Raw genomic sequence first — 12,051 nt, forward strand, 5'->3', positions numbered from 1 at the left:
ATATAGTAGTATACTCAAGATTTAGCATTTCCCACCCATAAAACTTTAACGTATTTTCTTAACTGTCGATGCAAAATTCTGATCTGGAAGACGTGGCACGCACGAACAGAATTCGCAATAAAGCAGCGCTTAAGATGCACCGATGCCGGGTACGCAAGCATAGCGCAGGCTCCAATTTGTAAATGACGTTTTTTTCTCTGGACGCTGACGTCAGAGTCCTGCCACTCGCGCTCCTTGGCTCGGCGTTCCAGAAATGTGGTTGTTGTGCTCCGTATCAAGCAGACCCAGCAAGGCTTTTTGTCGGCGGTGGAGAGAGAACACGTGAGATTGAATATAATAGGACATCTTTTACAGCGCAAGTGAGTAACGTTTTTTTTGCATAACTCATAGATGTATCGTAGCATGACTTCAAGATTTTACCATTTTGGTCGTTCTTAGTACTATGCTGACGAGCTAGAAATCGCGTTAGCTCAACCGCGCTCTGTCAAGCTTCAAAGACTTCGAAGTATCGCGTAACGTTACTCAAGTGTGTAGACTGCTATTAAATCTAATTGATAGGCGGAAAAATAAACTCGATTTTGCGTTACTGTGTTATTTCTTGGTGCTTCAGTGCTAGCCATTAGAGGTTACCATGTTAAGACTGTTCCCTCGATATCCACACTCCCCGTTTTTCACAGAGATTGTTATTACTTTAACTATGTAGTTTGTAAGTTATTCTTGTATACGATAGTTATTACTAAACAATGGTAAGTTTTGATGGCCAGTTTGTGCTTGTGGAACTGACTGATGCGTTGGCTGCCGGTTGCAATTGCCTAATAAAAAGATGGTATTTAAATTTTAAATAGCATCCTGCCAGACAAGTTTGCGATAGCAATTCCTTTTATTCCTTCCAAGAGCACGTGGAACGACTCGATTGAAATAGGCAAATCGTATCCTGTACATTAACTAAGGTTTTTGAACATGTAGGTTAACTTGGATACTTATGTTCAAGAACACAGCTTTGGCTGCTGCAACTGCATACCAAAAAAGTTGAACAAAACATGACCTTCGCAATGACGCATCGATCTGCTTTGCTTAAATTTTGCAACGAAATGAAATACTCATCCGTAGCACGTGTGTGGGTGTTTGTTTTACAATTTACCGTGGGACCCCACGGATGCTTTCCCGTGTAAGATGTATGACTATGAATGTAAAATTTTTTAATTGCTTCGTCTTGTCATTGTTCCAAATGGTTTTTTTCCATAGCATTTAACTTAATAATTACTCGTTGGCTGGTTTATAAGTTAATAAACTGACTTCTGAGTTCAGAACTGAGTTCAACTGAGCCGTGTAGCCATAAACACAGACTAACGGTGTGTTTAGGTTTTTGGAGCACACCCCACAACAGGATTGGCTCTTTGGCTAAGACAAACAATTTTAGAGAGTTTCATAGGGCAGCTGATCGGTACACAATGGCTGTAACATGGCAAGATTTTGTGCCTTATCGATTAAATGCTAGGTTTGTCTAACTATTTTGACCGGAATTTAAACTTACTTCAATTATTATCCAGTTCTTTTCAAATATGACATTTACTGCACTGTCCAAATATTTGTTCCCACGTGTATGCTCTTTCTCTGGAACACCATATGTTAGTAATTTGTCTTTTCAAGATAAGTTCAGTTACAGTCACACAATACCCATGTTGGCAATTACAAAAATAAAACGTTTGGTCAGATGGAGCTTATAGTGTTTAACGTTATATGATCCAGTTGTGTACTGTAATATGTGTTGAGTGGACTACCTCCTGCCCTAAATTACAGCATTATTTAAACAGTTGTTTCATGTGCTGTAGTTTCGTCAGTACTACCTGATGGTGTTTCCTTTCCACCCCATTTTGTCCTTTTGACAGGTCACTAATGCAATGCACCGTCTAAGACATTGCCAAGGCCTTGCTTGTGTTTTCAGTCTCAGCGCTCAAAGGTTTGTACCACCATCAGTAGTTACAGTATGTTGTAACACTGTAAGAACCTTTTTATGTTTCAGGTAATCGCTTGCCAGTTAATTGTTTTTGTAAAGTGCTTCTTTGTTTCTGAGTTACTTCACCTCACCTTTTTGCATTCTTCAATGCGTTAATAACTATGGCATGTGACATCAAACCAAAATTAATATTTGATGTTATTAGCTTCATCTTTGCTCTCAAACTACTTATTACACACTGAAGAATTTTGTTTCACCCTAATATCCTTCAAGTGCGGTGTGCTCATTGCGGTCATCAGTGACATCCCTCCCATGTCATTTTCTCTTAGCGTCCCGAAGCTGAAGAACAGCATTCCTGTGGCATCATCATGTTCAGGACGTCTTTCTAATCACTGGAGAAGCCAGAGTAGCCACCAAGGGCGGAGCTACTACTTCGACAGCTCTCAGCAGCCGAGGCTCAGATATGTTCTGACGGGCCTGTTGGCTGGTACTGGTGCTGTAGTAGCCTATGGTCTTCATCAAGTGAAGGTTATTTAACTAAATTTTTTTTTATTTAAATGCAGTGTCTAAGAAACCCAAAGTGTTTTTTAATTGCCTAAATTATTTCTAATCTATTGAAATGTAGCCCTTAGCACTTTTGTAAGTCGCTCTGGATAAGAGCGTCTGCTAAATGCCGTAAATGTAGCCAATAACTGTGTCTATGAATACTTGAGCATGGCCTTTTAATTCCTTTTCTGGCCTTTTAATTCCTCCAAATGGGGTGGTAGGAAAGATGATGACCAGGTTTAAAGGGCTAAGTCAGTGAAATAATCTGTCAGAAGTTTTATTTTTTTTATTAAGAACCTTTTTAGCAGAAATAACCTTATAGCTGCCAAACAAGTACAAGATGGATAGCAGTGGAGTCTTCTGAAGATGGTGTAGCACGTAAGACTAGCAGTAATTTGAATTTGACCAAGATGTCTAGTTATCTAAATTTTTACATTTTTACTATTTCTAATCTATTCAAATATAGTCAAAGACTGTGTGCATGAATACTAGAGATGTTTTTTGGCCTTTTAATTCCTCCAAACGGAGTGGATGGAAAAATGATGACCCAGTTTAAAGGGCTAAGTCAATGAAATGTACAGCAGTCTTCTGAAGACGGTGTAGCACATAATAGGCTGGCAGTAATTTGAATTTGATCTCAAGATAACTAGTGAGGGCAAACAAAAAAAGAGACAACCAGTATCACTGTGTACCAGTCTGGTGTAACTGAATACTACAGAATAGTTATTTACTTTTATTTACTATTCAGGTGTTGTGGCTTAACCTGATAATCCTTGATCTCACACTGGGGTCTTTAAATGCATCTTATTGCTACCATAGAGGTAAATGGGTTAATAAAGTTTATCTGTTCATCTGTAAGATAGATCTTCTTTCCACTGTTGTTCTTGCACTGGAAATGCATAATGAGGTGGTTTTAACTGCTTTTTTGTCCTGTAAGTTGTTCTAAGATTAAGCTAGGTGACTACAATAATGTGTTAATGTAAACCCTGTCCATACTGAGGGAAGAACTTCAAATGCTCTTATGGGAGGAAACAAAAATATGCAGTCTCCTTATATACAGCATACAGTCTATGGTTCTCATATCCATGGCAATATTGTCTGTGGACAGTATTTTGTAAGACATTTTGTAAAATTTAACACTAAGTGTAAATTTAACACTTTCTTCTTACCTTATGTTATAAGCAAAGGAATCCATGTGAACCTTCTGTTACTGAGTCATTACTAATCATGTTCTTTTGATTTCACACTACAGTCTGAGCGAGCAACTGGTACAGCACCTCAGTCAGTCCCCTTGCCTGTGTACACCCAGGAAGAGGTTGTGAAACACTGCTCCCTGGACAAGGGCATATGGGTCACCTACAATGGAGCCGTCTATGACATCACTGACTTTGTGGCCATACATCCTGGAGGCGACAAAATCCTGCTGGCTGCAGGTGGCGCTCTTGAGCCCTTTTGGTCACTGTATGCCGTACACGAACAGGAGCATGTTCAGGAGATTCTGTCTGAGTACAAGGTGGGTGTCCTTCGAGCAGAGGACACTAAGAAGCAGCAGGCTGCTAATCTTGCAGACCCTTATTCCACTGACCCACCTCGTCACCCTGCCCTCATTATCAACAGCCTGAAACCATTCAATGCTGAACCACCTGCTGGCCTTCTTTCAGACAGCTATATCACCCCCTCTGCCCTCTTCTTCACACGCAACCATCTACCTGTTCCCCAGGTGGACCCAAGCAAATACAGGCTGAAGATAGAGGGCCTTCCTGGGAATGCTGTGTCATTGACCTTGGATGAACTTAAATCTAATTTTCCTAAATACACAGTGACCGCGACCATCCAGTGTGCAGGGAACCGCCGATCCGACATGAACAAAGTTAAGCAGGTTAAAGGGCTGAACTGGGGATTTGCGGCTATAAGCAATGCTAAATGGTCAGGTGCTCGTCTGCGGGATGTCCTGTACCGCTATGGCTTTGGCCCCGAGGTGGCAGCTAAGGCTCAGCATGTGCATTTTGAAGGCTTGGACAGAGATGTGACCGGGACCTCATATGGAGCGTCCATCCCACTGAACAAAGCGGTGAGTGAAGAGGGAGACGTTCTTCTAGCTTATGAGATGAACGGCGAGGATCTGCCTGCAGACCATGGCTACCCCGTGCGTGTGATTGTGCCCGGGGTTGTTGGAGCACGGAATGTCAAATGGCTAGGCAAGATTGTCATTAGTGAGGTAGAAAGTGAGAGTCACTGGCAGCAGAATGACTACAAAGGTTTCTCCCCGGGCACCGACTGGGACACGGTGAACTACAAATCTGCACCAGCCATCCAGGAGCTTCCAGTTCAGTCAGCCATCACCCAGCCGACAGACGGGTTTTTGGTGCACCGCAGCATGGAGGAAATGAAGGTGAAAGGTTATGCTTGGAGTGGTGGAGGCAGGGAGGTGGTGCGGGTGGACGTCTCTGTGGATGGTGGCAAGACATGGCACGTAGCTAAACTGCGGGACAATGGGGAAGGTGAAGACCCTGCACCCTCACCAATGCCTGGGCGAACATGGGCCTGGAAGCTCTGGGAGATTGCAATCCCTGTACCAGAGGGAGTAGAAGAGCTGGAGGTTGTGTGCAAGGCTACTGACAGTAGTTACAATGCGCAGCCAGACACTGTGCCACCTATTTGGAACTTAAGAGGAGTGCTTTGTAATGCTTGGCATCGAATAAAGGTGAAAGTGAAATGAGGGTTTGGAAGTAAAGGAACAAATATCCAATGAAGGAGAATTTTAGTGACTTCACTCAGGAAAGAGAAACCATGTTTGTATGAGGCACTGGTTTATTTGATAGGACCGTGTCTAGGATTTATAACATGAACTTAACATAGAAGGTGATTCTCTGCCACACCACAGCCAGTTATAGGTAGCTCTAAATGATTTGGCTGAACCTACCAAGTAGGACTAGTAAATATGTTGTTGACCATCAACACTGGGCTTTTTTTCTTCTTCTACCTCTGCTTTTCACTCTTGGACCGCCTAGAGGTTTCTCTTCCCCAGTCAGTAGACACAAACTGAGCCTATTTAGGTTGAAATGCATATCTTTGCAGAAGTAGGCAGTTTATCCTGATAACGGGATAATCTTTCAGGGCCAATAGTCCTATGGTGTTCTAGAATTTTCCTTGGGGAGTAAATGTACAGTACAGTATATGAACCATGATGCTCATGAACTCAGGACCATAAATTCTTCATCTCTTGATCTGTTCATGTTGGAATTATCTATTTTTCATAGAAATGTCGTGCATTGGGTTATGTCAAATTATTCATTCTCATTTTATTTAGAAAAAATGTAATTTAATTACATTGTTTTGAAATATATTTGCATAGAATTGTAGCCTGTTCTCAATATCTTAGTAAAATCAGCTTAATTTTAACCTTATTATTTTTTTCTCTACCTGCTTTTAAGAAAATTGCTAATATTTAACACGGTACAAGACTGACAGTGTGTACACATGAAATTGGTGCTCACTACACTAGTATCAATGTTTGCAAAATATCAGTCTGTGTTGCTATATATATACACAACCCATTTCAGGCCATATGAATAATTTCAGGTTTTTCTATTTTCCTGTGGAAATAATTACTGTGTATTTGTTTTCATTTGATTTTGAGGGGCAGGGTGATATTGGTGCTTTCTGCTAATGTTGCTTTTTATCGGCCCACAGCATTAACACTTTTAATCCAGGAACTGACATTAGTTGGTTGTTGCATGTAATTTCTAAACATTTTCTAATAATAATTTATGTATTAAGGGAAGGTGGTCATATTATTTAAGCAGTCCCATCTGACTTACAATCTCAGCTTAAAATGGTTCTTCAAAAGTTGGCTGATTCAGATAACAGACCTTGCAGTAACCCTACGGAATGACTGGAGGTGGTCAGGTTTGTGATGGAAATTTGTGATGGAAATTGCCATTGCAAGAAGGTTCCAGTACCTGAGTAGACAAAGAGCAGCCCTAAAGCATCCCAGCTCCTATAGGGTGAAAGGAGGGTGTTCGGGCACCTCAGTTGAGTGGGTGGAAGTGCAGATCGGGCGTGCCCGCACTCCAAGCACAACAGCTGTCAAGAATGGTCAATGATCACCCACCATGAACCCTGTGCTCTTGCTCATACGGGGATGGAGCACAATGGCGATTGTTGTTGATGGTTTTCTGTGTGCCTTGTATGCTGTCTCACCGGAGGAGTTGTATCTTGCAGGCTGCAGACACGGCGCTAAAACCTAAGGACCTCACGATGAGGACAGATGTCAAGGCCACAAATCTACCACCTGATGTTGATTCATTTACTGATGATGATGATTCATTTTAATTACTTTGTTGAACAATGTTGTAATCTGTTTGTAAGGTGTAATTTGTTTGACCATCCATGTACTTCCTGGAAAGTGACGCAGCGATCGAAAGCCTGTACGGGAGTGATCTGTGGTCGTTGTAATTTATCTATAAAGGACAAAAAGGAGGGAAATGTGATGGAAATTTGATGATTTCCATTTATGTCAGGCTTTCTTAGTATACATTAAACACATTAGAGATAGGTGTTAGAGTATCTTTTTACATATACGTGTGTTGATCATGGCACTGACTTCCATTCTAGTGACTACAGTAGGACTCAGATGTGTGTGTGTGTGTGTGTGTTCTCTGGCCTCGGCTGAGGCCTAATCTGATGTTCCTCTGGTGTTCCTAAAACTGACCTCGCTGAAGACGCCAAATCTCTACTTGCATGGGACTACGGCGACACTCAGTCTGTCATGACATCACGAGGATGCTGAGCGTGGAGGGGCATGCGTCATATGCATCTGTCAAATCAGCGTTAATTATTTCATGTATTGTCCAATCACATTTGGTTGATCACCTCATGTTCACCTCGTGGACACCGTGTGTATTGATGATCAAGCGTATAAAGGATGAGAGTTCAGAGTGGGGAATTAGCTCTCTCTGCTACAGACACCTTGTGTGTTTGTAACGGAGATCTCAGGGTTTAATCCATGCTTTGTTAAAATAAATCATTGTACTTTATTATCTAACCCAAACTGCTTCTGACTTTATTGTGCTCACCATTTAAGGGTTTCAGAATTTCTAACACAGGTTTTAACAAATTTGATTTCTTTAAGTGGCTTGAGATTAACAGTGAAAAAGCATATGAAGTGTGGTTGCTTAGTTTTTACTCCAATAACTTTACAACAAAAGTTGCTTTTTTTCTAATAGAGGTGGTAAATAATTTTGTACGTATAAGACTTAAAAATATAGTTTTCATAGTATTTATTTTGGCAGCCAGGTCTAATCTTGCCTGACCTTTATACCATACTGAGTGAAAAATCAATGAATAAAATGTATTGCATTTTGAATAAAGTCTTTGATAAAGTACACAAACAGTTTTCCCTCAGTAATTTATTGCATATCACAGTCAAGACTACAGAGTGGAGAGTGAAGTTTAGTGAGTGTTCTTTCTGAGAAGAATGCAACATTTTAACATTGGGTTTGAAAAATGTTTGACAATAATCATCGTTTCAGGTTTCAATAGACACACAGTAGACATGAGAAAGTGAGACAGTTGTTTGTAAAAACCATCTCTACATTACTGAATAAAGGGTGAATCACCTCCTGACAGATGATAGGCATGCTTGAGACTGATTGTAAAGAAAATCAATTTAGTTTAATACTCTTCCCCCTCCTCCTCTCCCTCTCCCTCAATAGAATCAACACCAACCTCCTCATAATCCTTCTCCAGGGCAGCCATATCCTCTCTGGCCTCAGAGAACTCTCCTTCCTCCATACCCTCTCCTACATACCAGTGCACAAAGGCACGCTTGGCATACATTAGATCAAACTTGTGGTCCAGTCTGGCCCAAGCCTCTGCAATGGCTGTGGTGTTGCTAAGCATGCACACAGCTCTCTGGACCTTGGCAAGATCACCACCAGGTACCACAGTCGGGGGCTGGTAGTTGATGCCAACTTTGAAACCAGTTGGGCACCAATCTACAAACTGGATGGTACGCTTGGTCTTAATGGTGGCAATGGCTGCATTAACATCTTTTGGTACAACGTCACCACGGTACAGCAAGCAGCAAGCCATGTACTTGCCATGACGTGGGTCACATTTCACCATCTGATTTGCTGGTTCAAAGCAAGCATTGGTGATTTCAGCCACTGAGAGCTGCTCATGGTAAGCTTTCTCAGCTGAGATCACTGGGGCATATGTGGCCAGTGGGAAGTGGATACGAGGGTAGGGCACCAAGTTGGTCTGGAACTCAGTCAGATCAACATTCAAGGCGCCATCAAATCGGAGGGAGGCTGTGATGGAGGACACAATCTGACTGATCAGCCTGTTAAGGTTGGTGTAGGTTGGACGCTCGATATCGAGGTTCCTACGGCAAATGTCATAGATTGCTTCATTATCGACCATGAAAGCACAGTCTGAGTGCTCAAGGGTGGTGTGAGTTGTCAGGATAGAGTTGTAAGGCTCCACAACAGCAGTGGACACCTGAGGTGCTGGGTAGATGGAGAACTCCAGCTTTGACTTCTTTCCATAGTCAACTGAGAGACGCTCCATCAGCAAGGAAGTGAAACCAGAACCAGTTCCACCGCCAAAACTGTGGAAGACCAGGAAGCCCTGAAGACCTGTGCACTGGTCAGCCTATGAAAGCAAAACATTGGAAAAATACACAGTAGGTGTAAACTATTATATGTTGTTAAAATGCAAAGAGTCTGATATTACAGTTATAGCTTCTCACCAGCTTCCGGATCCTGTCGAGAACCAAGTCAATGATTTCTTTGCCAATGGTGTAATGTCCACGAGCGTAGTTGTTGGCTGCATCTTCCTTTCCAGTGATCAGCTGCTCAGGGTGGAACAGCTGACGATATGTGCCAGTGCGGACCTCATCTGAGGGACAGGAAAGACAGACTGATGAAGCAGCAGCTTTTAAATGTGGTCACTACTAACCCAGTTGACTAACAAATAATGACAATAATAGAAAGAAAAGCCAACTGCTTACCAATCACAGTAGGCTCCAGATCCACAAATACTGCTCTGGGTACGTGCTTGCCAGCTCCTGTCTCACTGAAAAAGGTGTTGAAGGAATCGTCACCTCCACCAATGGTCTTGTCGCTAGGCATTTGCCCATCCGGCTGAATGCCATGCTCAAGGCAGTACAGCTCCCAGCAGGCATTACCAATCTGAACACCAGCCTGGCCCACGTGGATGGAGATACACTCACGCTGTTGAGAAAAAAATGATATAAAAATGTTTATTATATTGTTTACATACAATGCTGAGCCTTCAAATTGGTCATAACTTTATGCCACAGCTTTCAGAAGCTGTGAAGGGAATTAATCAGAAGGGAAAAGGGTCATGCTTGCATACATAAGATATAAGTCCTTATTTGAACAACGCAAGGCTCTTATAAAACATTTAAGTAGTAATGAGGTACTCTGTGCTGTCAAAAGCCCTACCAAAGAACACATTAATATCCAGTAACGCAACTTATTCTGACATATTAAGACTCAAAAGGATTAGATGTCCCAGCATGGATGATTGACTCCCTCTGGTACAGCATGGAGATTTAACTCTTTGCTGTGACATTTACATTTATGGCATTTAGCAGACGCTCTTATCCAGAGCGACTTACAAAAGTGCTACGTAGTTGCTTGGAATCTCCAAGGTAGTATAGATTGTTCTGTGACACCTTATGATAATATATTGATGTTATATGTGGTGAATGCTTTCAGATCAGGACATTTTAGTTGTAAATGTTTATCATCTTGATCCTTTACAGAGCTGGAGTTGACCTTGATTATTAGTCAAAAAAAATTCTAGACTAATTTTTTAGTCTAGAAATTGCGAGGACCGAATTTATTAATATAATGGATAATAGTTGGTTTAAGTCTAGCGTTGGAAGCGCACACTAAGCAACAGTGGATCTCCGAATCTGTCGCAGAGGGCTGGTCTATCGCAAATCACGCTACGTGCAACCCCCTCCCTGTCGACTCCCTCCTTCCCGTTCTCCTCCCTAAACTCTCAGCCTCTGACTCCACCCGGCTGTAGGCAAAAGGATTTGCACATCTACTGCGACAGCTAGGCGATACCGTTGCCTAGCGACAGATTTTATAACGAGGACAAATTCAAGAAATTACAAAAAAAGATAATTACGTGTAAGACTGTTAAAACCTGTGTGTGATGTTCTGCAGAGGCCTGGGGATGCTGGAGATGTCCGCAGGAGCGGGTGCACGAGACAAAGGGAACTCAATGCCCATGTTACTAGCGCCCACCGGCAGACAGCACGACGTATTGTTCTTGATTCATCAACCCTTCTTTCTACACTGCAGAATTTGCTGGAAACACAAAGGCTATGCGCTTGAACGTAATTTGCCACCAACCCCAGTAAAGCCACGCTTGCGAGTTAAACGAACGAACGAACGTTCTATGGATGAATTCATTAAAATTACAATAGACGTGTCCAAACACTAGTCCGTTTTAACCATTAAGTGGGACTTTATCGAATTAGAGCAACTAGAAAAAAAATGTAGGTCAGCTTTTTAGCATTTGAAGGATGTTCATGTAAGAAACTAGCGAGCAGTTTTCGATGCTGGAGAGGGTTAGAAACAATGTAATCGTAGTCATAGCTGAACAGAAATGTCTATCTTTTAAGACAGAATCCATATGATACTGATACAGAGAATTCTACACAGGTGTGCACGAAGAGCAATAAAGGCGGTGTAAAAGCTGAGAGCTGACCACAATGTCTTAGCGTAGGTGGTGCGTCGTATTCCGTGCTGCAGAATATTTTGAACGGTGAACATTCATATTGCATATTCTATACAATTTAAATAATTTTACAAGTCGTTTGACGCAGAGAAGTTCAAACAAAAGTGGAAAAACGCGGCTACAAGAAACGCGTGCATTTTGTCTTCGTGATAATCTACCAGGTTTCAACTGTCTCGTTCAGTCCGTCTCGATGGATAAGATGGCTGCAAATCCGATTAAACAATGGGATAGTAAAACGTAGAACAATCGTTGATCATTTACGTTAAATACTGTAACCACTTTCTGAAAATGCGGTAGTTTTTGCACAAGGTTTTGTGCCATGATTACACCCTCGTTCCCGCGTCCGCCAAAACCGACGAGCATCAGCTACCAAAGCCTATTACTTATGCAGCCTTTGGCCTACCTAGATTTTTTTAATCAATGTGGATTTCTATCGGTGTAAAAATCGCTAATCACGGGGTAATTCTTATGTTATGAGCGTGAACATTGTAAACTAGTCCTGAATCATTTTTTATCACTATGATGCATAATTAAAGAGAACAACCTATATGTTAACGGTCATCATCCGACGTATGTTACTTACCATGTTTAGATGATTTAAATGATAGCAGCTCAGAAATCAGTGAAGGATTATTCGAAGTCTGTTTCACTCTGCAGTGAAATTTGTTACCTTCGTCGACGGCTAAGAGTCGATGTAGTAACTACTTACTGTCAGAGTGGCGCACCGCTTTTTAAAGACTGCTGGTGGATTGGGGGTTGGTCTC

At 41.8% G+C, this 12,051-nt stretch overlaps 2 protein-coding genes across 2 annotated transcripts; one reads left to right on the forward strand and one right to left on the reverse strand.

Moving 5' to 3' along the window:
• The first annotated feature begins 144 nt into the window (after positions 1-144).
• On the forward strand, positions 145-9,104 carry suox (sulfite oxidase). The gene is made up of 4 exons (XM_077005063.1): positions 145-359; positions 1,890-1,960; positions 2,287-2,485; positions 3,756-9,104. The coding sequence occupies exons 1-4, from the start codon at positions 183-185 to the stop codon at positions 5,220-5,222; spliced, it is 1,914 nt and encodes a 637-aa protein (XP_076861178.1). The 5' UTR covers positions 145-182; the 3' UTR covers positions 5,223-9,104.
• Positions 7,897-12,022, reverse strand: LOC143514197 (tubulin alpha-1B chain). The gene is made up of 4 exons (XM_077005098.1): positions 11,871-12,022; positions 9,519-9,741; positions 9,258-9,406; positions 7,897-9,160 (listed from the first exon to the last, which is right to left on the reverse strand). Exons 1-4 carry the CDS (start codon positions 11,871-11,873, stop codon positions 8,180-8,182), a joined length of 1,356 nt encoding a protein of 451 aa, XP_076861213.1. The 5' UTR covers positions 11,874-12,022; the 3' UTR covers positions 7,897-8,179.
• Between the last annotated feature and the right edge of the window lie 29 nt (positions 12,023-12,051).

Source organism: Brachyhypopomus gauderio, chromosome 1 (genome assembly GCF_052324685.1).
Source record: "Brachyhypopomus gauderio isolate BG-103 chromosome 1, BGAUD_0.2, whole genome shotgun sequence".
In the NCBI taxonomy this organism is placed as follows: domain Eukaryota; kingdom Metazoa; phylum Chordata; class Actinopteri; order Gymnotiformes; family Hypopomidae; genus Brachyhypopomus; species Brachyhypopomus gauderio.

What these genes read in the sequence shown, in the direction of transcription:
- suox (XM_077005063.1), top strand. Translation starts at nt 183, where the DNA reads ATGACGTTTTTTTCTCTGGACGCTGACGTCAGAGTCCTGCCACTCGCG. An exon ending in TTCAGTCTCAGCGCTCAAAG is followed by an intron (nt 1,961 to 2,286) that starts GTTTGTACCACC and finishes ATTTTCTCTTAG; the next exon opens with CGTCCCGAAGCTGAAGAACA. An exon ending in ATGGTCTTCATCAAGTGAAG is followed by an intron (nt 2,486 to 3,755) that starts GTTATTTAACTA and finishes TTCACACTACAG; the next exon opens with TCTGAGCGAGCAACTGGTAC.
- LOC143514197 (XM_077005098.1), bottom strand. An exon ending in TCTGGAGCCTACTGTGATTG is followed by an intron (nt 9,407 to 9,518) that starts GTAAGCAGTTGG and finishes CCTGTCCCTCAG; the next exon opens with ATGAGGTCCGCACTGGCACA. An exon ending in TCGACAGGATCCGGAAGCTG is followed by an intron (nt 9,161 to 9,257) that starts GTGAGAAGCTAT and finishes TTGCTTTCATAG; the next exon opens with GCTGACCAGTGCACAGGTCT.